Source organism: Pimephales promelas, chromosome 23 (assembly GCF_988280905.1).
Source record: "Pimephales promelas chromosome 23, fPimPro1.hap1.1, whole genome shotgun sequence".
Classification (NCBI taxonomy): domain Eukaryota; kingdom Metazoa; phylum Chordata; class Actinopteri; order Cypriniformes; family Leuciscidae; genus Pimephales; species Pimephales promelas.
The window spans coordinates 12,686,798-12,713,487 of record NC_142791.1 but is presented as its reverse complement, the minus strand read 5'-3'; the positions used below and the strand labels follow the sequence as shown (position 1 = coordinate 12,713,487).

The following is a 26,690-nucleotide window of genomic DNA, read 5'->3' as shown; positions in this document are numbered from 1 at the left end:
CTGTTCTCAGGATGTAATTTTTTGTCAAGTAATTTGAAAGTTGCGTGGTATTACAGCCCCCACCTCCCCGAATGTCTGTTATTGCAGATACTGTATTATCTAAGTAACTTTTCTCATGTTTTTTTGACATACCAAAGGTTAGTTTGCAAACTAACCTTTTACATGCTTGGATTTCAATATGGATGGTATCCAATGACGAAATAAAATGCTACAATTAATAAACAGAAAAATCACGGAAGCTACAAAGACTGCCTTTTTTATCTTCTGTATAGCCCACATCTAGAAAACACACACTACCACCTCTGTAATAAACACATAGATATTAGATCCCTCTGAATTGGTACATCTTCCATAAATCACATGTCGGGTGATAAGAATTGTGAAAGAAACTCAAACATCGTTTAGAAAACGAGTCCCGTCCGAATAGGGCTTATGTAAGAGGAGTGCTGTTTGTATGATATACAATGTGTTGTTCCTCATGTAGAACGTTGGCCAATTTTAGTTGACTAGGAAGGTTTTGGAATAAAGCTAAGTAATGACAAGTATTTTTTGTTTTTATGTTTCTTCTGTACAAATCTGATAACATAAAAAACAGGGGTTACACTTTATTTTAAGGTGATGTAGTACATTGTACTCAATTAAGTACTGAGTAACATTAATTAACTACATGTACTTATATAGTTACGGTTAGGGTTAGTTACTTGTAATTATGCATAATTTACTGTTATTACTATAGTAATTACATGTAATAACTTGTAACTACATCACCTTAGAAAAGTCTTACCAAAATAAGTTCCTTCTTTGCTAAGCAAATAATGTAATTAACAAAAGCAATTGTTCTTCTTTTGATAACATACAGATTTGCAAAGAAAATATCATTGACTTAAGATGGTAACTGTACCTTGTCATTTGCTGTAGGTCTCATGATGGCAACTCTGTTGTATTGTCTACGCAGCAATGCTAACACAGCATCAAAACGACTCTACAAATGCAAATTACACAAAAATACACTAAAGCACATTATGAAATTGCTTAATACATACTATGAGGGCTTGACATTAACTTTTTTGCTCACCAGCCACTGTGGCTAGTGGTTTTCCAAAGTTACTAGCAACTCAGTATTTTCACTGGCCACAATTTTGACATTATAGACTGTCAAACTGCCACATAGATATGTTAAATATTATCTCATAATTTGGCAGCACATACTGTATATTATATTAGTCGCTTTAAGACCTGACGCACAGATCCATTTTACTAACACATGCATTTTCTTTCTCAACTGTTTACATTCACTTAAAACATAACTGTGTTCATGTGAATACTCGCCAAGACAGGCATTTAGACATTGTTTTGTGTTTATTTGAGAGTTAAAGCACAATACACAGCGAAAAAAAGCTCACTTTAGTACTGAGAGGCGGCTTTTTGTTTTGTATAAGCACAAAATCTGCGGGAATGAGTAAAATTATGCACAATACCCGCAATCCCACAGTGAAATTCAAACACTGTCACACCAACACTATTCATCCGGAGACACTGAAGCGAGTGAGCGAGGAAAGGCGGGTTTGTGCATCAACTCAGTGACATGAGAGAGCGAGAAAGAGCAGCTGGTATCGTATAGTCTGTGGAAAATGACTTTTTATTATGATCTATTATTTAAGGTGCTTTTTAAAAAATAATACAATTGAAAAATTGATATATTATAATATAGCCTAAAATTCAACTACCCAGTCGGAGTGACAGCGTTACACACCACTGCTGAAATCCACCCGCATTTGGCAGATGTTAATGTCAAGCCCTGCATACTGTGTACATCATCCAGTAACAAAAAGCCAATGTGTTGACACAAAACACTTACTTTAATGGGAGTGTACCATTTGTCTGGGACTGGGGCCTGATATATCGGTGGTGGTCTGGGTGGGGGTCTTATTACAGGCTCTTCGAACTCCTCCTCTGGCATTTTGACCACAGCATTTTTGGCTTTGGCTAACCGAGCCCCTTCCTCTGTAGAGCCCTTTTCACCCCAGCGAACCTGTGGATGTTGTAAGCTTAAGCGTCTAAACCATGTACGTTTTGTTTGTGCGGTCAGTGGATTGCTTGGATGGTTGCATTACCTCCATGCGTGTTATACCACCAGGCCCTCTGCCACCATAATAAGACGCATCCACGGTGGGCCATTTCTTCTTCGGTTGAGGGTCCACCTCAGGCTCCTATAACATCACCAAGAATTTCAAGACATTGCCAATTCAGCTAATTCAAATATATTTCAAGTCCCAATGTACCTACAGGTATTGGACGTGGAGGTGGAGGGCGAGATGGGGGTGGATCCCTGATTACCTGCCATAGGAGGAGGAAAACAGCCCTCATGATTATTAATATCTCATTAATATACACAAGTGTGTGGAAAAGAACAGAACTTGTGCTCACCACAGTGCAGCAAAGAGGCCAGAACCACCAGAACACAATTAAACCCAGCAGAACCAGCAGCACCAGGATCACAATGACAATCACTATCCCATCAGACTATGGGAAATGAAAAGATGAATGTAACAATAAAGCAAATAAAATAATTTATATATATATATATTTATTATATATTTACAAACTTTTATACTTATCGATTTGACACTACTAATATATATATATATATATATATATACATATATATAAACACACACACATATGAAGAGTTCAGATGCAAAAGCCTCTAAATGCCATTTGAAATTTTCTTCTAAAATGACCATTTTTATCAAGCTTGTATATTTAAGTTCAGTAATTTCACTTAAATGACAATTAATGGGTAATCTTCATTGCCATTTAAGTGAAATCACTGAACTTAAATATACAAGATTGATAAAAATGATCATTCTAGAAGAAAATTTCAAATGGCACTTAGAGGCTTTTGCATCTGAACTCTTCATATATATTACATATTTACAAACTTTTATTTGATGCGATTAATTAATTTGATACCACTAATATATATATATATATATATATATATATATATATATATATTAAATTTTGACGAAAATTAGAAATGTAACAATTACTAAACCTTGAACTAAAATGAAAAATATATATTAAAAACTAATTAAAAAAAGTACTGTAATAGTATAAATTACTAAATGAACACTGACTTGAACCTGCTAATGTTTCAAGAGAACATTAAACTTTAGTTTAATTTGTGTCCTATAACTATAGTGTTAATTGTGATATTTACTGATATTTTCAATTTTAGCTAATTTATCTGGTTTGTTAAAAAATGTATAATGTACTTACACATGTGGTGGCGTATATTGTGATTGGACTTGAAATGAAAGACTGGCCATTATTCAGACTAATGAGCACATCGATTGAGCTGTTGAGAGAGGGAAAGTCCGTTATTAAATGATTTAGTGGCAAAGGCGGGGCATAGTTTGTCATACAGAAGGAGGCCAGCAGCGCTGTGCTAAAGTATTCTTTTCAAACAACAAGACGAATTAAGTTGTTCGATTTGGGAAAAATCCCTTTCAACTGTTCCAAACAAACTTGGCAATGGACGGTGGGTCATTTTGCGATTCTCTTTAGCTGGTGAACAAAAATGTGCTGCCGTCACACACGCTGCTTTGTTCCATCCCTGCCCCTGAGCCTGCCTCTTATCAGTTGTTAGCTAAGCTATAAACAGAAACTGAGATAGAAACCGCCGGGAAAAGGCGATGAACTCGTTCCCTTTGCATGTCGGCTTGTAACAGCTGTGGCTCTGAATGGAGGGTCACTGTTCTCCAAGTGAAGCTGGTCGAATGCCACTTACTGTCCGACCTCGGTCAACACTGGAGCTGGACACAGCACGTAATTATCCTTCACTATACCCGGCCTCTCATCTAGAAGGAAGAGAGAGCAGCATGAGATTGCCGCAAAATGCCAAATACAGGATGAAACACAAGAGGCTTTATTTAAGGATGCAGCTGCTTGAAACTTCCCCATCGGCTAAAAAGAGCAAGAGCCTCTCGAGGCCATGCAGATTTTGGGATCACACTTGCTAACAAAAAAAATAATAATAGCATTGTGGCTTACCATGCCACTTATTCAGTTGATGAATGTGAATGCCTTGTATTTTTGTTGATAGGGCGTGTTATATAGATGGAATGCATTGAATTGCTTACTGTAAGGATCCTGTTGATTGACCGATAATGTGCAGACCACGCCCTCTGAGGTTCTCCCCTGCGTGAAGCCCCTTCCTCTCAAAACAATGTTGAACGATTCTAAAACACAATGTTTACACTGAAATAAGTTATGGTCATGAGTCCAGAAGGGATCAAATCTGTTTTACATGGACCTTTTTAGACGTACCATTCACGCAAATGCTGGAGGGCTCGAGGTTAAAAATTTCGACACAGGATTTCTTTAAAATCTGCAAACGCAAATACAACACAATTAGAAGGCAGCATAAAAACCGCATGTAATAAATGCATTTTTTGCTCGCTTGCACTAAACCTCACCGAGTTTACGATGTTTTTGAGGGCATGAAATCCATCCACGACAGGAAACACTTGATCTTTGCTGTCTGCAATATCTACAAGCTGATAATGAACATACGTAAAAAAAAAACTGGCATATCATGTCAGAAATTAGCTTTTTTATGATCACACATCTCTGTATGTGCCCATTCTTGAAGCAATCTTGCTACTATTTCCCGGGCCAAAAACAATCTCTGGCTAATGTAAAATGAGCCGGATATGTGCTCTGCAGAATCCAATTACACTCAGCATCATCCTGCCCGGACAAACACATCCAGCAGAGTCAATATAAAGGATCCCTCTGTTACACTAATGATGCTACTAATGCACACAGAAAAAAATATATATCGTCATGACAACAACCTTCCCATGACAGCAATTATAAGCAATACACCAACAACTGATGGACTACAATAGATTCAGACAAAAGAGAATGTCAGAAACTAGATTCTTACATTTTCTGTAGAAAATTGTGTTGGGATTTGTGAAATGTGTGGTGTGGGTGGTTGTCAAGGTGTTGCTATGAGGTTGCTAAGGTGTTCTGAGTGGAATTTAGGAAGTTGCTAGGGAGTAAATAGGGTGTTCTAGGTGGTTGCTAGGCATTTATGTGGTTGTTAAGGTGTTCTGACTGGTTTTTGGCACGTTGCTATGGAGTAAATAGGGTGTTCTATGTGACTCCCAGGCCGCTATATAGTTCCTAAGGTTTTTTCTTTTGTATGTTGCTATTGAATTGAATAGATAGGTTGTTCTAGGTGGTTGCTAGGCTGTTATGTGGTTGCTAAGGTGTTCTGAGTGGAATTTAGGAAGTTGCTAGGGAGTAGATAGGATGTTCTAGGTGGTTGCTAGGCATTTATGTGGTTGCTAAGATGTTCTGAGTGTTTTTGGGCATGTTGCTATGGAGTGAATTGTGTGTTCTAGGTGATTGACAGGCTGTAATGTGGTTGCTAAGGAGGTCTTACTGGTTTTTGGCACGTTGCTACGGAGTAAATAGGGCGTTCTATGTGGCTGCCAGTTTGCTATATAGTTTCTAAGGTGTTTTTCATTTTGTATGTTGCTATTGAATAGATAGGGTGTTTTAGGTGGTAGCTAGGCTGTTATGTGGTTGCTAAGGTGTTCTGAGTGGTTTTTGGCACGTTGCTATAGAATAGATAGGGTGTTCTAGGTGGTTGCTAAGGGGTTCTGAGTGATTTTTGGCACGTTGCTATGGAGTAAATAGGCTGTTCTATCTGGTTGCAAGGCCGCTGTTTAGTTGCTAAGGTGTTTTTTTTTGTGTGTGTGTGTGTGTGTGTTTTTTTAAGTTCTAGGTGATTGCCAGGCTGTTATGTGGTTGCTAAGGTGTTACGAGTATTTTTTCCTGCTCAGGTCCCTACTTCATTGTACTTTTTGGGGATTTTTCATCTGTTTTATTATCCAATAGGTGAAAAATGTATGTCTTAAATATTTAGTAGTGCTGTCAAATCGATTTATTGCGATTAATCTCATCTAACATGAACGTTTGTACATATACACACACACAGACAAACACACACAACACATACATTTTATATTTACAAACTTGTATGTTAGATGAGGTTATTTGCAATGAATTGATTTGACGGCACTAATATTTAGGGTTTATTTTTAAACATTCGATAGCATTTAATATTAAGTGTTTTTTTATAATATATTCCACAGCAGATTTCATGTCTTTCTTGAAAAGTCTTACTTGGTTTGCATCAAAGTCCTTCACGCCAACACAATAAACCCGAGCACCAAACTGCCTCGCCTGATCCGCCTGAGGAAGCACAATTCATTCATTAATTCATTCAATTATTACATTTTATTTAAAAAAAAACTAATGTAGATAATAATTATGTAAATGCCAAACATGTCAAAATTTTACAATTCTATTGCTGTCACGATTTGGTCTTGTCTCTGTCACGTTTTGTTTTTGTTCATGCCATGTCTGTCATGTGATTCCCTGTTGGTCATGTGATCCTGCCATGTGTCTTGTCATTGGATAATCGTCTGTTCATTGTTCACAGGTATCCCTTGTCTTGTCATTAGTCTTGTGAATTAAAGCCCTCATGTTTGCCATGTGTCGTTGTCAAGTATTGTTTTGTATTGTATTATACAAATATTGCATATCCTGTACGTGTTGTGCTGCTTTACCTCTTTCACAGCGAGGTCATGCGGAAAGACCTCCAGCTTCCCATCAGTCAGTGCAATGATGGTGCTAGATGCTCTTCCACCCTGGGAAGTCATTTGTTCTAATACCTAAAATGTTATTTTTTTGTTATGACCTTTGAAATACATTTAGAAACAATATGATTTTAAGAATAAGCTTTTCACCTTTTTTAAGCCCTCATGCATGTAGGTTTCACCAGCAGGTCTGATCTCGCTCAATTTCTGCAGACCATTGTCAATAGCTGTCCTAAATGCCCAGGAAAAACATCAGCTTTATGCTTACAGTAGGACTTATATCAACACTACAGTACCTCCCCAACAGGCTGAATGAAATCGCACCTGTCTCCAGTCAGAGGTAACACGACTTCTGCATTAGAGGAAAACACTATGAAGGACACCCTCATTTTTGGGCTAAAGGAAAAAAAAAAAAAAAACACAGTTATGAAATGTTAAACCAAACTTACTTCATGGGTGGGTAAGACAAAAGGACTGTTTTCTGAAATAGTCTGATATACACTGTAACTATTTAGGAAGCAATTGGTGTAAATTACTACTGTGACATTATTTGAGGTTGACCATTGTGCCCTCATGTCCAAACTCACATTAACTAGGTCACCATACCACACATTAATCCAAACACACATCGTACACATACTAAAGTTAAACATAGTAATCTAAAATTAAGTTTATATTTAGTTCTACACATGTGCAAGAGGTTGAGACTCACACAAGTGGTTTGAAACCAGGGAGCTGCCTATAAATGTTTAAGTACAATCAACTTAGATTTTTAAGACATTCCAACTTAAATTACATTAAACTCACTTAAAAATGAGTTAAAAATTGCTTAACTCATTTTGATGAGTTAAAGCAATGTAAAAAAAAACGTGTTGTCAACTTGTTGATCATATGTTTTACATTGTAGTGCTGAAACTCTATAACCCACCCGATGGCTTTAGTTATGTTAATTATTTTTTTTAAAAGTGACTTAAAAACATTTTAACATTGTCTCTTACCTCACAAAACGATTAGTAAGTTGTTCCACAAATGTATAGATCTCCATCCAGTTGTCAGACACACTGCCTGACCTAGAATGATGAAGAACAGAGTGCTTTAGTTTAGAGGAGAAACAGGGCCATATAAGGGCTCCTGAGAGCTTTGTGGGAAAAAATAAATAAGCTGTAGGCTACCAAAAAATACCAGGAATAATAATGAGCTCACTAGTTATTAATTTCATTGATAATGTTTCAGTCAGACGGGCACACACAAAGAGAAAGAGGGTGTGTTTGCACGTTTTATAAACATACAGCCTATAAAATATAGACATATATACAGTCGATTAAATGCTGTCAAACTTACCGATCCAACACAAAATATAAATCAAAGGCTCCATGGCAAGAGCCATCTTCTCCTTTCCCAAATGAAGTCAGGAGAGACATGCAGAAAAGTTGGAGGACCCAAGTGGCTTTAATGGCATGATCGCTGTCTCCTCTCATTCCTGTCATGTACTGCACGTCGCTGTTATAAGGGAACACATCAAATCTAGTAGTAGAAATGCAGTTGACGCGCGTGGACGGACCGCGCGCAGTTTACTCCTGCATGACAGCGCGCGCTCACACCATCGAACAATAACACACTCTTTAAAAAGACACTCCAGCTGAGGCCTTCGGGAATTGTTATTCGTTTTCTCCTGTTATCAAATATCCATCTCCCCCACTCGAGATAAATTTCATTCCGTGAAGTTTTTTCAATCTATTCAAAGCGGGTCCAGTTTGCATTGCAGACAGAAGAACACATGATTAGTGCGCATGCGCTGAATGAATGCGCTGTTGCGCTCATACAAGAGCGTGTGATCTTACAAGGGTAAAGGCAGGCTCAGATTTGAGAAGGCCATGCGAAATGAAAGGCCTTTGGCAACAATAACAAGAGGAAATTTGCGAAAAATTATACATTTGTATCTGTGTTTGATATCACACAGTAGCCTAGTATTAAGGTTTATACTAGCATGTGTTACAGAGATCAACAACTAAAAAAAGTAGCTAAGTCATTTGATTCTTTTGTCAATCACTGTCAGACTCACCTCGGGGGGATGCAAACGTTTTTAATGCAAAGGGAACTGTTTCTTGGTGGAACGCACAAGTTTTTGCGAGGGAACACACAGTTTATTTGGGGGCATTTTACAGTTATTTTTTCTCTGTCATCATCTTCACCATGTCCTTTTAGGGGCTCCTTATAAATTGAATGCCATTTTGTTATATTATGGTTTTCTTAATTTAAATAAAAAGGATATCTTCATATTAAGCACTGGTACATGGGGGTACACCCTGCAGTTTTAAGGGGTCCATAGCCTAATTTAGAATTGGAATGTTTTAGTGTTAGGGACCCCAAGGGACCCAGTGAAACTGGAAGCAGGGGTGTGCCCTAACGTAACCTATCCAATCAACATGACTATAGCCTATCAAATCAGCATGAGAGGAGACCTATAGGCCTATATTATGCAATCAACTCACCTACATTACTCGGCAGTTTTCAGCATCCCTCCACCACCCTGACTCCTCACTCTGGCTGGTTCTCTGGCACATTCCTATCCCAGAACTCAAGGTTCGGGCCAAAATATCGAGCTTGGAGCCCTCTCAAACAGCATGCCAAATAGGCATACTTGCATCTTTTAGGCTACTCTCTCTGAGTAAATCTGAACCATAGACTGTAAAAAGATCTGAACATATAAAAAATAATATAGTAACATGTAGGCCTATTCCATGTTTTGTACTTGAACCAGAGTAGGCTAGGCTATGTAAATGAATCCGCAGCACCATGATCCCACAGAATTTTTGTGAGGGGTATTACCCGTAAAACTTCAAATAATTGCCTGCGTTTTTATTTTCCCAAATCGTCGAACTGCACCGGCTTCTATTTGAGACAGGTGTCTATATGAGTCCGGCCTTTATAATGCAGTCTTCCGACCTTTTACTATCGTGTCAATTGATTTGATTAATATGCGCGAGGTAGAGAGAGACAGCGCTAGTGTTGTTTGAAGACGTGAGAGTGTGCGCGCGCGACTGGGGCTCTCTCTCTCTCTCTCTCTCTCTCTCTCTCTCTCTCTCTCTCTCTCTCTCTCTCTCTCTCTCTCTTTCTCTCTTTCTCTCTCTCTGGTCTTTATGGGCCCTGTTAAGTGCAGCAGTCATTCTATTCTACATCAATCACCGATCAAATCTCTCTCTCTCTCTCTCTCTTTCTCTCTCTCTCTCTCTCTCTGGTCTTTATGGGCCCTGTTAAGTGCAGCAGTCATTCTATTCTACATCAATCACCGATCAAAATAGGCTTTGGCGGGACAAAAATTTGTTTGGCAACCAAAAAGCGAACGATCTGACGGTTTTAGAAGATTAACAACCCAAAACAGATCCGGCCTCTATGAGACCGGATTGTATTTACCCAAACCTGCAGACACACCATGGGACTCGACTATTACTGTATTTGAAGTTTTACGGTACTGTAAACCAAATCTTGTTTCACATAATTACATAATACATACCTTATATTTAGGCTATCTTAGGGCTGTCAAACGATTAATCGCGATTAATCGCATCCAAAATAAAAGTTTGTGTTTACACAATATGGGTGCACTGTGTATAATTATTTTGTATATAGGCCTATATAAACACACACACATGCATGTATATGTAAGAAAAAATATATTTATATATAAAATATTTATATTTATTTATAACATAAATTATATATAAATCTATATACAGAATATGCATGAAAATATTTCTTACATATATACAAGCATGTGTGTGTGTATTTATATATATAAAATAATTATACACAGTGCACCCACATATATTATGTAAACACAAACTTTTATTTTGGATGTGATTAATTGCGATTAATCGTTTGACAGCCCTAATTGTGCTGCTGTTTATGAATGAACACATACATGCATGATAGATAGATAGATAGATAGATAGATAGATAGATAGATAGATAGATAGATAGATAGATAGATAGATAGATAGATAGATAGATAGATAGATAGATAGATAGATAGATAGATAGATAGATAGATAGATAGATAGATAGATAGATAGATAGATAGAGCACCTCAGCCTGTATCTGCATGTGAATAATAGCCTGCAGCACTCAGTGATCATTAACGCCTGAGCGCACTGTTAATATGACAGTAATGAGCTCATCTCAGCAATGTCAGGTTAGACGTTGAGTCAAAGATCAGGCACACACATCCATGATAAGCGACACTGACCCAGAACGACTCGGATCAGGGATAAGAGCACAGAGGGACCAGAGGTCACAAGGATCAGGGCGGAGTCTTGTCACTGTTTTCCGCAGATAAATGATTGCGCTTATAATTTAAGAATCATCGCTCTGCGCATCCAGTAGGATCAGGAGTCAGGACACTCAATGGAGAGGATTTTATCTGTCCTGTGGATTAAAATGGTAAGATGCGTTTATGATAAAATCCATATATAAAAACATACAGGAAATGAATTTGATTTTGAAAGTGTTGTGTCAGGGTCCCGAGGAAAGCGCGCGCTGTCTGCTGGACGCGGCGCTCAGAAACGCGCTGACCAGTATTGTGACCTCTCGAGCCGTCCCTGCGGGAGCTGTGCTTGGTCCCTGTGCTGTTACACACACCTCTCTGTGGGATAGCGTCGCGTTCATCGCCTGCAAGTGCGCGGACAGACGCGCTACTGCCTGCGTGCTCCAGGTAATTGCGCGCTTTATTGACTCGCCATACTCTTTTAGTCACTCTTTTACACAGTGAAGATTTCTTAGGATGAAACAATTTTTTCTGTATACAGGTTTTCCAGGTTATATGAAATGTCTACAATTATTACAAAGGCTATAGGAAAAAAATACCGTTCATTCAGCATGGGAACCTCTTTGCATTTGAAAACTTTACCTTAAAACTCTTATCTAAAATAACAAGTCTTTTTCAAATATTAAAAGCTGTTGTAACCAATAGGCCTATATAAATATAAACAGTGAAACAATTTGTATTTTTAATAATTGCATTTAAAGCACATTAATAAAAAACGATTAAAGTTCTTAAAATCTTTTTGATAATTGCTCTTGTCTGAATGTATGTCAGTGCACTTATTATATGTATATTATATACTATAAGACTATATACATTTTATGCTATAATAATGTGTGACTGTGCAGATGAACATGGTTCTTTCTCATGAGGAGAGAGAGATTATCCTACTCATCAAGGCTTAAGATATAAACAGTTCGGATGGAAATGATCTAAAGCGGACTAGTTCATGACATTTTTGAAGCCAAAGCCATGCCTATACAAAAAGTAGTCCTTCCTTGAAAATGAATTTCAGAACAGCACTACAAAAGCCATAATGAAACAACCCTTCACAATGCCTTACAACAAAATCTGTTAGAGAGTAATAAAAATGCTTTTACACCATTTCAAATCCCTCAGTTCTCGCCATTTCCAAAAAGTCAAGCCAATGTTGATTCTCGTTTTATTATAAACACTGTCGCGTTTTCTTTTTGCCAGCAGACTCTCCTCGCTGAAGTTTATAATGTATTCTTCAAGTGTGCGTTTTCTAGGCATGCGGAAAGATCTTCGCAAAGCCTGTTAGGGTGTGGGATAGGGTTAGAGGTTACAATGAGGTGTGCATTGTGTGTTTTAAACAACTTTTTATTGTTTTAATAGAGTTCAACTTGAAACAGCAGACCGATCAGTGTATGACATCAAATTACTACAAGAGTGATTCAAAATCATGCTGAGCCGTCTGCTCTCTACTATGATGTCACACACTGATCAGTCTGAGCAGCGTCACTTCAAGTCAAACACAGTGTCAATTTACGAATATGACGAGATGCGCACGGGCGAGTGACAATTTCCTGTGAAAACCATCATGACAGATAACACTTATAATAGGCTTAGTGAATCAGAGTAAGTCAAAAAATATGTTTTGGAAGAAGGATTGATGTATTTACTCATTATTTAAAAAAAAAAAACTGTTAATTTTGAACAAAAAAAGTTGCATAGTGTACCTTTAAGTTTTGAACTAATGTACAAAACCACTTCTAGAGAAAATCAGGATTTGTGTGATTGCAATTTGGAAAGAAAACCTTAAAGTTACTAAGATATAGCCCTTGTTTCCATTTCACCATATGACAGCGATCTACCATAAATTATGCAAATAAATTGGATGTAATTTGATGTAAATGCGTGAATTTTCAGATCTTAAGTACACGTTTTTTTGCATTGTTCAGATCGACCCAACAGCGGCCAGCGAATGTCTGCAGATGATTCAGTCGGCTAGGAGCGCAGAGGAACAAAATCTAGAGGCGTTTATGAAGAACGGACATCTATGTTTCAGAGCCATAAAGGATATTCCTGAAAACACTGAGCTTTTAGCTTGGTATGGGAGAGATCTAGCCAAACTGCTTGGTCTTAGCACAAAGAAAACACAAGGTATGAATGCATTACATAACTGCATTTTACTGAATGCCTTGTTTGGTTTCAGAAAGAATAAGTGTTTTTGAACAAATCGATTAAGTGAATGATTCAATGACTGACTCATAGACAGTCACTTGTTTTGTTCTCGAATGCATCACTGTTTTTAATGAATCAGTTGAATGAATGATTCAATGACTCATTTAGAAGCTACTTGTTTAATTTCAGAGTGTCTCAATGACTTGTCACAACCTACTATTAATTCCTAAATGTTTCACTGAAATGAATCTAAATTGACTTTCTCTTTTTAAGGTTTCGTTTGCTCTGAATGCAAACAGAGCTTTCTCTTTGAATTCCCTTTACTGGCACACCAGAGATTTTTCTGCACAGAGAAACCTACATGCTTTCCGCAGAAACTCACCATCCGAGAACTCGGCAAACCTACCACGGACTTCCACAATTTAGCGCGAGAGCTGGAGAATTGCAAAAAAAATCGGTCCGCAGACGCAAATAGCAGTAAAAGAAGACGTTCTCTTGAATCAGACACAGATGAGAGTGACGGCGAACCGTTGTCTTTCGACAGCCATGGAGATGAAAACATATCCGTGAAAAGGTTTTGTGTTAATGGAGTGAATAGACATTCCTGGTCGTCTGCCAGCAAACAGTCTTTCAGCGAGGGCCGTAATTCTCGGTGCAGCCCATCACAAAGGCATGACAACAGCACGACAGACCCAGAGGGGCAGGATTTAAAGCCTATTACAATGGCGACCAAGCCTGCATTCTCCACTAGAGGGTCGTGTGATGTTCCAGTTGACAAGAACAGGAAGAGCGCGTTCACGCAACCTGCACGCATCACACCACATGTCCCACTGATGCCAGCCAGTCTTCCCATCTACACCACCCCTAACCAGACAGCTATCCTCCCCAGATTTATACCACTCAACCTCCAGGGCTCTGCTTTGCTTTATAAGGACCTTCCCAAACAGTTGTCTCTTCCTCCCAGCGCAAACCTTTGGCTCAAGACCTCCCGGCTACAGCAACCTCGCGCTACGCCTTTGCAGTCGCTACTGCCTCCCTCTCTATCCTCTCTTGGTCTACCTCTGCAAAACTGGTGTGCTAAATGTAACATTTCTTTCCATATGACATCTGACCTGGTGCAACACATGAGGTCCCACCACAAGAGGGCGACGACGGATGAGAAGCAGCCGAGGCACAAGGAGGAGAGGCTGAAGTGTCCGATATGCAAGGAAGCGTTCAGAGAGCGTCATCACCTGTCGCGTCACATGACCTCTCATGCATAAGTTTTTGCTGAAAATAAAAAAAGTTCTGTTCCTCCTATCAAAATGTGATTCTCATTACAGGAGTAGTTCACTTTAAAAAAAAAAAAAACTTTTGCTGATAATTTACTCAGCCCCATGTCATCCAAGATATCCATGTTATTCTTTCTTCAGTCGAAAAGAAATTAGGGTTTTTGATGAAAACATTCCAGGATTTTTCTCCATATAATGGACTTCAATGGGAACCAAACGGTTCAAGGTCCAAAAGGCAGTTTCACGCTGAGTTGCGCGTTTGTGACTCTCCAATTCGAACTCGTTCATCAAAATGAACAAATCTTTTCCTGAGTCAACTCGTTCATTTCGTTCGTTGAATGAACCACATGACACGGAAACAGATTCGTTCATTTTGATGAACGAGTTCGAACAGGAGAGTCACGAACGTGCATCACAGAACAGAGCAAGGCGAGCATTTGAGTTCAAAAAACTTAAACTTTATTTTTTTTTTCTTTTAAATGAGCAATCGTTTCCCTTGATAAGACCCTTATTCATCGTCTGGAATAGTTTAAAGCCCTTTGAACAGTTTTCAGTTTGCACTGAAACTGTCTTTTGGACCTTGAACCGTTTGGTTCTCTAGTTTCTCCAGTAGCATGCAACCTCTTACTTATATAACAATTGTAAGTCGCTTTGGATAAAAGCGTCAGCTAAATGAATAAATGGAAATGTAAAAATATAAACTGGAAGATGGAACATAAGTGCAAGCGCTGAAAAGGGGCGGGGCTACATGAGATCTTATTAATAGATTTGATCGTTTTTATATGAGACACTTTTAATTATAAAATCCTTATTCAGGTAAATCTGCCAAAATTGAGCGACTTTATCGTGTAAATAATAAAATCCTGTTTATAATAACACACTGTATTTTACATTTTATGCTCCTTTGTGTTAGCAGTAAGCTAACTACATACCAGTTGAAAGCATCAATGGGTCAAATTCATGATGCCCAAACATTTCTGTCATCACTGTTTTATTGTACTTGTAAATAAAATGTTGTACTAACATTTGTTTCATATAACAGCATTAATCTTGAATTTCTTTGTGAAAGAATCCTAAGACACTAACCACCAATTCTTATCGTTGAATTCGCTTATTTAAATGGTTTAAAGTTTATTTCTAAATTGGCTATCAGTTGTTGCAGCAATGGTGTTGGACACTAGGTGGTGCATGAGTACATGTTTACTTGCTATCCATCTCTACAGTAACAAACGATAAATGCTCATGTATGCAAAAACGAAACAAAATAAATTTAATGAAAATAATAACAATAATAAAAAACTATGAATGAAGTGTGGGAAAAAAAGACCACAAGAATCTGTGTTAATTCATTTATCCTTTATAGGGAAACATGTACACTGATCACAAACTATAATACACACAAAAATAGATTTTAATATTGTAACAAATGTTCACAAACTGTTAATACCACTTACCACAAACAAACAAAAACAATGTAATAATAGAACAGGTCAGCCAGCGACATGCTCTTAATTCACCCAGGAGATCTATAGCGTATAGCAACACATTTCATTAAGGTACTTGAGGTAAATGAGATGAATATGTTTCCTTTAGCATAGTGTTACTGTTACAATGAGAATCCAGCCTCAATTTCAGCGACGAAACCACAGAAAAGTGTAATGATTATAAAAGTCCTTCAAAGTCTTCAGTGCCATCAGTCCGTGTGCTTGGACACGATCCCAAATTCAGCGTTCACATTCTACAAAGGGATGACCTAGAGGAATTGGGGAAACCAATTGAAATTAAGCCTTCACACACACACTAGTGCTAAGTTTGTTATTTAAAAATGACAACTGAATGTCTTAAACAGGGGGGTTTGGAAAAGAGTTAAGACCTGAGCGAACGGCGAGTGTCTCTCTCCAGGTTGTTTTCAGGACCTTCACTCTCATACGAAGCTAGCTGGAGCTCTGTAACGCAACAAAAAATACAATCATTACACAACCCAAATAACTCACACAGATCTGTTTTATGCACAAACATTTATTAGTAGTATGACAATGTATTTATTTGCATACTGGTGTGTGATTGGCAAATCACCTACAGCCATTTCACCATCTAGTTCTCTTAAAGGTGCAGTACGTGATTCCTGAGAAACTGTTGCCATTTAAAATCATCCCAAACAAACACACCCCTACCCTAAAATGAACATAATGGTTGTCTCTTTATCATGGCAAAAGTGAAGCAAAATGCTTCACAAAAAATAAAGCAAAGATGACGTTACAGAACAAGTGTATATAAACAAGAGTTTGTTGTTAGTTGCCAGCAGCTCCTGACAAAAAAACAATGTGTGTTACTATAGCTAACACTACTACAACAGCATATCTTGGTTCTGTGACAAAGCAAAAACCAATGTTACTCCGGTATGAAGCAGAAACAACGTAACCTTGCAGTCATTTTTCAGGCCTTCCCGCTTCAGTCTCTCCAGCGCTGGAAAGCTTTTCTAATATTAACACGTGTCCTAAAGCTCTTGCCTAATAATAACATTAACTTTTCCAGGGATGTTCCTCTGACTTTTTCTCTCAGCATTTTCTCCTTCAAATCTCCCTCTTGCTCTCTCTTCCCCATCATGAGTGGACACGCCCCCTACTGCTGATTGGCTCACTCCCTCCTCCCCATCACGAGTGGACACACTCCTGCTACTGACTGGCTCACTCTCCACCCCATCACAAGCAAACACGCCCCCTACGGCTTATTGGCTACAAGTATGTTGTGCTGCTCGGCCCGATCCACTTTCAACAGTGTTTCTCGGAAATCACTTACTGCACCTTTAAGTTCAAGTTGGAAAGAGTGCCTGCTCACCATCTTCATTGAACACTTGTGCACTGATGAGATACTGCAGTGTTTTCCTGTCCCTCTCAAAAGGACAGATCACCTGCCTCCAGGACAGAAACTCGCTCACTTGCTTGGCCAACTCCCAAAATTTCTGTACAATAAATAGGGATGTTTTATTATTAAAGCAACAAGGTAACAACTCTGATATAGTATTAGCATTACATGCCAACTTGCCTCAAAATTGATCTGGCCATTAGGTAATCTATTGACACAGCCTTCATTGAGGAAGTGGATATCTTTTATGAACAAGCTGAAGAATGGAATGACAATCTAAAAGACAAGAAATTCTCATTTAATTAAAATGAAAGGTCTGCATAAAAATGTGAATTTTTAAAACAAAAATTACCATTTCTTGGCTTGTGTGCGCTGTACTACACCTCTGAGTTGCTCCACGCAAGGCAGTCCGGTAGCTGTAGAAGTTGCTAGATGGGTCCATTTGGTGCTAAAATAAAAAATTAAAATTAACTGTGTACACAAGAACATTCTGTATAGTTTAAACGTCTGAGACCACTTATGAAAAGGTTTAAATTTTTCTAATGTATTTCAAATTACACAGTCATTGTGACAAACTTGCTTATTTGACCAAGAAAGAGTGCAGTTTATGTCTTGCAAAATGATTAACTTATCTATTTCTGCTCAGCTAGCAACACTTGACAACCACAAGGCATACGCCAATAAATTATTACTGGGAGTAATTTAAATGAGGAATATTGTGATGTGTTCATTCCCGGAAGAAAACTCCAGACTACAATGGAGGAGTTCAGAAACAGTGTGCACTGATATAGAGAATAACTCCTTTGGAGTGACTTTGCAGACTTTTTTCATTCTCAAACAGCAATTTAACACACTAAACAAATGAAGAGTTCAGATGCAAAAGCCTCTAAGTGCCATTTGAAATTTTCTTCTAGAATGATCATTTTTATATCAAGCTTGTATATTTAAGTTCAGTGATTTCACTTAAATGGCAATGATAATTACCTATTAATTGTTATTTAAGTGAAATTACTGAATTTAAATATACAAGTTTGATAAAAATCATCATTAAAGAAGAAAATTTCAAATGGCATTTAGAGGCTTTTGCATCTGAACTCTTCAAATATAAACATGTAAAAAAAATTAAAATAAAACAGCATAACAGGTCCATTTTAAATGCATCTTTTTATCTAAATGTTTCTTGGTTTAAATGTTGTATATTTCTAGGTTAAATTAGATTGGGATTTTTCTCTCCTCCTCAAAGCAGCTTCCTTACCACCAGGATGTCAAACTTGTCTGTGTTGACTTTACTCCAGGTTTTCTTCAGTCTGGATACAGGGTTCATATTCATCCCAGCTGCACAGTAAAACGTTGTTAATAAAATCACATCAATGTAAATGTTGAAATAATTTTTTTTAACAACAATATAATTCAATGCATGTACTCACTAATGATGGCCATTAATGAGTTGAAGTTGCCGATGTTGAAGCATTCCTGTGCCACATCTATGAAGAACTCCAGCACTCTTGCTCTGTGTTTCTTCTTCACCGGCTGGAAACGAACCAGCAGAGGGCAGCATATTGTCAAAGATTGTCAACAACATACTGCAGTGCTTCTCAACTTGTTTTGCCATCAAAGTAGCAATCCAATACACTTAGAAACTAAATGAACAGCAGAGACTCAAGATATGCAGGATTACAAATGCATAAGGTTGTTGCACAACCTTAGACGTCAACATCAAAAGATAAGATTTTCGCCTGCTAGCTTTGCTTAGCTTTCCCCCCAATTATGAAAAGTGCTCACCATGCAAATTTCTGTGGCTATCAGGTAGGTCAGTCTGTTGAACCATTCGACATAAGCCTCCAGGTTACTCGTTTTTCTTTTGCTGAAGAAACTCTGAAGAATAAAAGTTCAAAAGTGTCATTGAAAGTAATCAAGTGTCCTTATCTGTGGCAATTCTGTGAACATCTTTACATTTTAAGTAGTCTTTAAAAGGTTAGTTCACCCACAAAAGAAATTTCTGTCATTAAATACTCCCCCTCATGTCATTCCAAACCCGTAAGTCTTTCGTTCACCTTCAGAACACAAATGAAGACATTTTTTGATGAACTCTGAGATTTCTGTCCCTTCATCGACACCTACACAACTATCAAAGTTCATAAAGAGATCACGAAACTAATTCACATGAATTGGAGCGTTTAATCAAGGTTTTCTGAAGAGAAAAGAACGCTTTATATGATGAATAGATTTACTTTAGGCTTTTATTCACAAATAAACATTGATACGCCAACATAAACTCAACCAAACCTGCTTGACGCATGACAACAAACCTCATTGGTTCTTGCGGAAACTCAAACTTGCTGCGTAACATGAGAATGAACCTTACATGGATTCATTTTACGAACTTTTTGAAGCATCACAGTGGTAGTTGTAGCAGTCAATGGAGGGAAATCTCTCAGATTTCATGAAAAACATCTTCATTTATGTTCTTAAGATGAACGAAGGTCTTACGGGCTTGGAACGACATGTGCGTTCATTTTTGCATGAATAACCCTTAAAGGAATACTTTAATTTAATTTTTAAATTTTAAAAACTTAATTTTTTTGGAAATAGGCTCATTTTACCACTCCCCCAGAGTTAAACAATTGAGTTTTACCGATTTCGAATCCATTCAGCTGATTTTCTGATATTTAGAAGAATATCAATAACTAGACAGTTTCTGGTCTCATTGACTTCCATAGTAGGGAAAAAATATACTATGGAAGTCAATGAGACCAGAAACTGTCTGGTTACTGTTATTCTTCTAAATATAAAAAAAAAATCGTCTGAATACATTCGAAAACGGTAAAACCCAACTGTTTAACTCTGGGGGAGTGGTAAAATGAGCCCATTTCCCAAAAAAAAGTGGAGTATCCCTTTAAACTACATATGTGTTTGGGCTTACCTTATGGTTGTCTGAGGGCCTTTTCTGAGCAAACGCTCGAACAAATTCTTCAGGGCCAATAAAGCTGAGTCTCTCCTACATGTGGAAAACATGAGAGCAGCTTGAAGACCAAATCCATAAAGTCCAGAAACTGATATTACATGTGGATACTATAAAACATCAATACTTACAGCCAATCAGCTTGAAGCTTACTGTGACTCACCATCTCGATGTGCGTCAGCTGTTGGGCGAAAATGAAAGGGTCATCGCACAGGTTCAAAACGCACTCGTCTCTGCGTACTAACTGCTGCTTGGACTTCAGGGCGACCGGACGGTCCATGGCTGCGGAGGCGCTGGACGTCGCCAGCGACTCTTCGTACTGTCCGAGGGTGGTCAGCTTGCGTAAGAGGCGCTGAATGAGTCTCTGCATGGCCCTCCGTGAGAGCTAGTCAAAAAACAACAGAACCTTTTCAACGTCAGCACTGTAATACCCATATCTGTAGCCAAAAATAACATTTGGGAACTGTAAGCCGTGCTGTTGACATCACAGCTTGTGCAAAAAGGAAATACGAGCCAAACGACGTACATGCAAATCCAATAATACGCAAACGCATTTGCATTTGGCTCCAGACTCAGGTCATGTTATCAAATATATCTATATATTCTCATACAAAAGTCATTTTTGAATTTTAGACTTCATTAATACAAAATTCAATTCAGTTGACAGACAAACAATAACACGATGCACTCATGATTTCTGCTAGATCATCAGTGTGACATCTGGACTGACCTCGTCTCCGAAGGCAAGGCGGTGGGTTATCTCTTTGAGGCTGCGCATCATGCGCTCATCCCTGTAGTCGTACGGAAAGGTCTCGGTCCATTCTGTGAGCAGCTGCACGATTTTCGGCGCTATTTCCCGTATTCTTTTCTGTTGAGTAAAGCAGGACAATTAGCACTGAATCATCTGCAGTCAGCAGGTGATCGCTACTAAATACTCGTCAATAAAGTGCACATGCACAGGTGTGTATGTCACAGTAGGGTTGGGTAGCGTGATGATATATATTGCGTGCAACAGTAGATTAGAAAAGTTAATTAATAGAGATTCTGCTTACAATTTATACTATGGTGTATCAATGGAGTAATTAGATTTGTGTATACGTACACACAAACATACATTTACAGAGATATACATATTATATATATACACACACATTATATATATATATATATATATATTCAATTATATATATATATATACATATATATATATTCAATTTTATATATATATATATATATATATATACACATACATACAAATGATTCACATATATATGCTTTTGTGAATCATTTGAACTGGGTAATAATTATGTTTTTTTTAATGCACAAAAAATATTACAGAATCGTGATGTATTCAAGTAGCGTTACCGTATGATAATATATAGTGCGACAAAGTTTTCCATCTTGCACCTCACATTACATTCTTGAATTACTTTCTGGTGCAATAAACAGTCTGATGTAATTTGTCAGTTTCTTTTTCTAGCCTAAGGGAAACTAAAGAAAGTAGTTCAATTATTCAAGGTAATCAAATATACAGTATATAGGCATGTTGAATTAAACCAGAGAACTGAGTGAATTTGCCACAAACCACGGAGATATGATTATAGTTTTTATTAACGTTTTAAATGAGACTTTATTTTTATATTTTCTTTTAATTGTAGTTACAGTTTCAGTAATTTTGAGTCGTCTTTTCATACATTGTTTTTTTTTTTAGACAATATAGTAGAGCTGCATGATTCTGGATAAATTGAGAATCACAATTTAATAGTTTTTTAAAAAACAAACAAATTTACTTCCTGCACTATTTAAAAATATTGAATTTTAAAAATCAGATTTTACTTGTCAAAAGGTTTAATAGACGCAGGCAAATCGTTGTTAAGATCGTGTGGGTGTTTGAAATGAGATCACACAGCTCTATTATATGATTCATACAGTTCAGTTTGTTATTTTATTACATCAGTTTAAACTAAATGAAAATGAGAAATGTTGCCTGAACTACCTGAAAAATATTTTATTTCAAGCTGCAACAAAAACTTAGTTTATTGTTTTAGTTATAAATTCAGTTAACTTTAATAACTCTACTAAAAACCCAAAGATTCACACCCCTAATGGGACTAATAAGCGTTTGTGTCGCTCCTCGTGTCTGTAGACGTGGTGTTTGCTTTCAACTTGGCATATTAATATAGAATTTACTCATGAGTTGTCACCGGTGTGTTTATTATCAGCTATAATAAACGTGGCTGTCATATTTATTATGTATGACTCTTTTGAATCTTTTGTTTAATTGTTACATAATGTGCAGCTGTTTTTGCACTGATGCCAGACTTATTCATTCATTTGTTATGAATAGTCATATCTTTTTGTTCACGTCCATCAAGTACCTTTCACTTGTGAAGTTTGTTTAATTCACTCGATTATCCAAAACCAGACATTACCACATGGTTATGCAATACATCAGAGTCGCCTTTTCAGCCAAGATGACAATATTGTGATGTAAAAATACTCATGTGGTGACATAACATCTTCCTAAAATTACAGCACGTACCTTGTCCGTCTGTGGGTCGCCCACCCTGTGATGGTCCACACAGAGGTAGCAAACACGAGACATGAGCTCATACGGATGCAGGAAGAGACGGGAGCTTAGAAGGAAGGTAAAAATGTATGATCTCTGAAACAAGAAAATCCCAAGCGTCAATCAAATTTGACATTTACTGTGCAAGGAGAGATTATAATAATTATCATAGGAAAGTATAAAGGCCGTGTATACTTACGTCAGGGTAATAGTCCACAGTAGGGACCAAGAGCTGAATCAGGGCTTCCAGAGAGCCAGACACAAGCTTATTATCACGATAGTGCAAACCCCCATAGTTCTCCTCCACAGGTTGCCGGTGACCGTAAGCAGTGCTAGGGTTGAATTTGCTTGAATATGGAGTTGTCTGTGGCATATTGGACCTGTGGATAAAAACATTAGTCAGTTAGAAAGTTGCAATGCAGTATCTCTCTGAAAGGTGTGAAATAAACACCCACCACCAGATGAATGCTGGTACATGCAAACAGTTTATCTACTAGCTAATGTCCACCAACACAAAGAAAGTGTAGGTCTCATTTCTTGGTTTTATGTTTAAAGGGTGTTTGTTGTTAAGATTAACACTTTTTTCATACATTCTTTGTTTAGGACCGCATTTAAAAACAACATGACCACCTGTGGTGGGAAATCTACTCACCTTCAGATAAAAGTTGAAATATTTCACATATTTGCAATATTGTGAGGGTACAAAGTTGCTGTTGGTATGGAAGCTTGTTTCCACCACAGAATAAATAAAAATCTATAATTTTTACTAATAACTGTAACTAATAACTTTTTTTTACCGCAGAATTGTGAAGTTACATCAAATCAGTTCTGAGGAAAAAGTCAGGATTGCTTGATAGTTGCAATTGTGGCTTTTTTATTTTTTAAACATTCTCTTTATTGCTTTTGAAGAGTCTAATCTAATCTTCCCACCTTACATTACATTGTTAATGTATAAACACAGCGCTCTCCCAAAAACAGAAAAAAGGCTATCACAGGTGCTGTGATGTATACAACACCTCTGTTCCTGAAGGATTAAATCTTGGAAGGAAACCATAAAATGTCAAAAAATGTGAAATTAATCAATCTAATGTACCCATTATGGCATTGAACTTATAAACTCGCAATGAAGGATCAAGCTCATATATCTCGCAATTCTGACTTTTCCTCGCAATCCAGAGTTTAGATAAAAATAGATAAGAATTAGACAATATAAACTCAGAATTGTAAGAAAAATGTCAGAATTGTGAGGAAAAAGTTGCAATTAATTTTTTTATTCTGTAGCTAACGCAAGTTAATATGCTTTGTCAACATAAGTAAAAGGACCTACACACTACAAGATAAGAGGGCAGATTTTGGGCCCAATTCTCCCTTTCCGACAATCCTAGGTAAAGTCCAGTTTTTACTGGTTTCAGTGGTGGGATGTTTTAAGAGCGATTAAATCATTGCACAAGGCCATAGTAAAATAGCCTATCCAACATGTTAAATATTAACGATCAGAAATCCTATTGTGTGGGGAAAACACGTGCTGTCTGTGCGTGGAGCTGTTTAAAGGGCACCGTTTTTAACTAAAAAACTTTGTATTTGTTTAGGCTGTTCGTTTACATATTGAGTGCCTGAAAACGCAAAATTTTGAAAAGTTTTAAAAGTGAACGTTTTTGAAAACGGTCTCTGTGTGTCATGCATGTTCAGTCGTGTTTCAGCGCCATCTAATGGCCTGGAAGCAGAAAGAATACAGTGTTTTTTTTTTGTCATTTCTGTGGATCCCTGTGAATGCATCATTAGATTTGAGATGAACCACGGTGCAAGTGCGTGCCGAACGGTGCGGTTCGATATTTTACCGAAAACAGTTACACCCCTAACAAAAACGTCACTAAAAGTTATAGAAGTGCCCCAGATATTTACAATGTGAAAAAAAGCCCCTCCATGACATTCCACATGATTGGCCCACAAAAACTGACTGTATAATCCAACGTACAGACTGGCAATTATTTATTATATATTCTAACACAGTGTTTATTAAGTTATGATATTAGTTATCAGCCAACGCTGATATTATAACTGACACATTGCAAAAGTTAATGTGATTTCAATTTAGTTTATATATCTGAATTGAGAAAACAAACAGCCAACAAAACACAAAAAGCCATTTACCAGCCACAAGGGATGGTATAATTTCATTCTCAACATACTCTGCTGTAAATTGTAAAGCTCCAGGTGTACTCTTAACTCTAAACACTGTTATTGGATTAAGGAAGAGACTTGTGGTCAGGTCAAGCAGGTTTAATGGCAGGAGTCTTTTCTTGAACCACTGATCTCCTTTACTGAGTTCAACATTTACAACACATCCTACTTGACAGATTAGAAAATACTACAGAAGGAAGAACTTTGTTCATTTATAAGAATACATGCTTGTGAATAAAATAAATTGTACATCCTAAATTCTAAATGTACACAAAAATATCTTATTCGACTGATATTTCTACAGTGACTCACTGTCCAACCCGTGCAAATCTTCCCTGTTCAACGAGTCTCGTGCTTTTCCTTGTTGCTTAATCATCAATCATTAAAAAGGTTAGTTCATCCAAAAATTACAATTCTGTCATCATTTACTCATCCTCATGGTGTTCCAAACCTGTATGACTTTTGTGTCTCAAGTGGAAGAGTGAACTAGATGTTAGGCAGAATGACAGTCGGTCACCATTGACTATCAATGTATTCAAAGATAATAAGAAATAGTTCACCCAAAAATACAAATTTGTCAATTTACTCACCCTAAAGTTGTTCCAAACCTGTATGAGTTCCTTCTGTTGAATACAAACAATGTTAAGATGGTATAAATAATATTTTTCTTCCCGACAGTGGAAGTTAATGGGTGCTGTCAACTGTCTGGTCACTAACATTCTTCAAAGTATCTTCTTTTGTGTTCAACAGAAGAAATAAACTCATACAGGTTTGATACAACAAGAAGTACGGACTGAAATTATATTTCTGACTGAAATACTTCTTTAAATGTGACACTTCCAAAGAGAAGCCTATAAACAACATCTTCTCGGAAACAGGTCACATTCATTGATAGAACTGAAAAAAGGGAACATCAGAAAAACCCAAAATACGCGTAGTTCATGAAAACAGGAGAAAGGAGATGGTAAACAGACGGTGCAGTAGTCAGTCAGTGTAATTACACGAATCTGCCCTTCACTAACTACACTGACTCATCAGACCAGACTGAAAATCACAGATGGACTGTATGCAGTCACTCTTACACATGTATGAGCAACACAAGTGAAACGAAAACAAGTTCAAACAGACCGACTAGAAGAGAAAAAAAAAAACTCCTGACATATGAAAAGTGTTATTAGGGAACAGTTTCAATATGAGCAAGTAACGTTACACTCAGCGAACTGAAGCCTCGGTTTTAGAACGATACATTGTTTGATTGCGCACACATTTAACGTTAACGTTAGTAGGTAAATAACGCAACAGCAGTTGTTAACCAAACAATGGCAGCCTGACAGTCGTTTTAAAAGTTTTTGAAAGACAGTGATTTGCAGAACGCTGTAAACTTACCACACAATTAAAAACGAAACTATAAACGAATGTTGGCGATAGAGATATCCAGGGAAATCCAACAAAAAAGCCTCGCGTGCAGACCCCAGATCAAGTTGCTTTCTTACAATGAAAGGTCGCAGATTAAGGTCTTCTTATCTTTCTTTTGTGAGCGATACAGATAATCACTTCGTTGTTAACGTAGCGTAAACCAATGCGTCGTGATGATCGATCGTGGTCTCCATTGTTGTACTAATAATCCAGATTGCGAACATACGAAACTAATATCGAATTCCTGTAACACCAGAGAGCATTATGAAGGAAAACCGGA

The 26,690-nt window shown here is 37.4% G+C and overlaps 3 protein-coding genes across 5 annotated transcripts in view; 1 reads left to right on the top strand and 2 right to left on the bottom strand.

Moving 5' to 3' along the window:
* Positions 1-13,613, bottom strand: part of antxr2b (ANTXR cell adhesion molecule 2b) — a 16,920-nt gene extending 3,307 nt beyond the window's left edge. The window contains exons 1-16 of one of the 2 annotated variants that reach the window (XM_039675479.2): positions 13,529-13,613; positions 7,679-7,750; positions 7,005-7,076; positions 6,831-6,912; positions 6,651-6,755; positions 6,205-6,273; positions 4,482-4,562; positions 4,333-4,393; positions 4,146-4,244; positions 3,794-3,863; positions 3,283-3,361; positions 2,428-2,523; positions 2,287-2,337; positions 2,115-2,210; positions 1,859-2,032; positions 902-982 (exon numbers count right to left, since the gene is read on the bottom strand). In XM_039675479.2, coding sequence (XP_039531413.2) covers positions 902-982; positions 1,859-2,032; positions 2,115-2,210; positions 2,287-2,337; positions 2,428-2,523; positions 3,283-3,361; positions 3,794-3,863; positions 4,146-4,244; positions 4,333-4,393; positions 4,482-4,562; positions 6,205-6,273; positions 6,651-6,755; positions 6,831-6,912; positions 7,005-7,076; positions 7,679-7,725 — 1,263 coding nt within the window. In that variant the 5' untranslated portion in view covers positions 7,726-7,750; positions 13,529-13,613. Of the gene's footprint in view, positions 1-901; positions 983-1,858; positions 2,033-2,114; positions 2,211-2,286; positions 2,338-2,427; positions 2,524-3,282; positions 3,362-3,793; positions 3,864-4,145; positions 4,245-4,332; positions 4,394-4,481; positions 4,563-6,204; positions 6,274-6,650; positions 6,756-6,830; positions 6,913-7,004; positions 7,077-7,678; positions 7,751-8,021; positions 9,601-13,528 lie in introns of those variants that run through there. The other variant, XM_039675478.2, reaches the window with a different exon arrangement.
* Positions 10,957-15,867, top strand: prdm8a (PR/SET domain 8a). Of its 2 annotated transcripts, XM_039675484.2 has the most exons (4): positions 10,957-11,120; positions 11,197-11,391; positions 12,924-13,125; positions 13,420-15,867. In XM_039675484.2, exons 1-4 carry the CDS (start codon positions 11,085-11,087, stop codon positions 14,406-14,408), a joined length of 1,422 nt encoding a protein of 473 aa, XP_039531418.2. In that variant the 5' UTR covers positions 10,957-11,084; the 3' UTR covers positions 14,409-15,867. The 2 variants fall into 2 exon arrangements, with proteins under 2 accessions (XP_039531418.2, XP_088982627.1); XM_089126501.1 differs by having other exon boundaries at positions 10,957-11,391.
* On the bottom strand, positions 15,753-26,690 carry rasgef1bb (RasGEF domain family, member 1Bb). The gene is made up of 14 exons (XM_039675482.2): positions 26,381-26,690; positions 23,013-23,193; positions 22,787-22,909; positions 20,975-21,112; positions 20,408-20,629; positions 20,206-20,280; positions 19,065-19,157; positions 18,710-18,812; positions 18,538-18,617; positions 17,635-17,730; positions 17,463-17,558; positions 17,256-17,379; positions 16,291-16,363; positions 15,753-16,170 (listed from the first exon to the last, which is right to left on the bottom strand). The coding sequence occupies exons 2-14, from the start codon at positions 23,184-23,186 to the stop codon at positions 16,149-16,151; spliced, it is 1,419 nt and encodes a 472-aa protein (XP_039531416.2). The 5' UTR covers positions 23,187-23,193; positions 26,381-26,690; the 3' UTR covers positions 15,753-16,148.